The sequence below is a fragment of the Antrostomus carolinensis genome, unplaced genomic scaffold (assembly GCF_000700745.2).
Source record: "Antrostomus carolinensis isolate BGI_N321 unplaced genomic scaffold, ASM70074v2 scaffold29108, whole genome shotgun sequence".
Lineage (NCBI taxonomy): Eukaryota > Metazoa > Chordata > Aves > Caprimulgiformes > Caprimulgidae > Antrostomus > Antrostomus carolinensis.
This window is the reverse complement of record NW_010332776.1, coordinates 2236-2571: the sequence shown is the minus strand read 5'-3', so window position 1 is coordinate 2571 and position 336 is coordinate 2236. Positions and strand designations below refer to the sequence as shown.

Here is a 336-nt window from a genome sequence, read left to right as displayed (position 1 = left end):
TCTGCAGCCGCTGTCGCCGTGCCCTTCGCCCGCGCCTTAAACCCGGTGAACACCGGGCAGATGGGCACGTGCTTCAGCCAGCGGCTCCTCCTCACCGCGCCCATCCCGAAGGGGAAGTCGTAGCTCCTCAGGCTGGCTCTCGCCGCTCTGCAGCCGCTGTCGCCGTGCCCTTCGCCCGCGCCTTAAACCCGGTGAACACCGGGCAGATGGGCACGTGCTTCAGCCAGCGGCTCCTCCTCACCGCGCCCATCCCGAAGGGGAAGTCGTAGCTCCTCAGGCTGGCTCTCGCCGCGCTGTCCGAGTGCGCTCCCGCCTTCCACTGCCCCCGCCCTCGCC

The 336-nt window shown here is 70.2% G+C and overlaps 1 protein-coding gene across 1 annotated transcript in view; it reads right to left on the bottom strand.

The window, feature by feature from the left end:
* Positions 1-127: 127 nt before the first annotated feature.
* LOC104529349 (solute carrier family 23 member 1-like) overlaps positions 128-336 on the bottom strand; it is a gene marked incomplete at its 5' end in the record, with an annotated part of 2439 nt that continues 2230 nt past the window's right edge. The window contains one exon of the mRNA XM_010173635.2: positions 128-336. This exon is cut by the window's right edge and continues 14 nt beyond it. Coding sequence (XP_010171937.1) covers positions 128-336 — 209 coding nt within the window.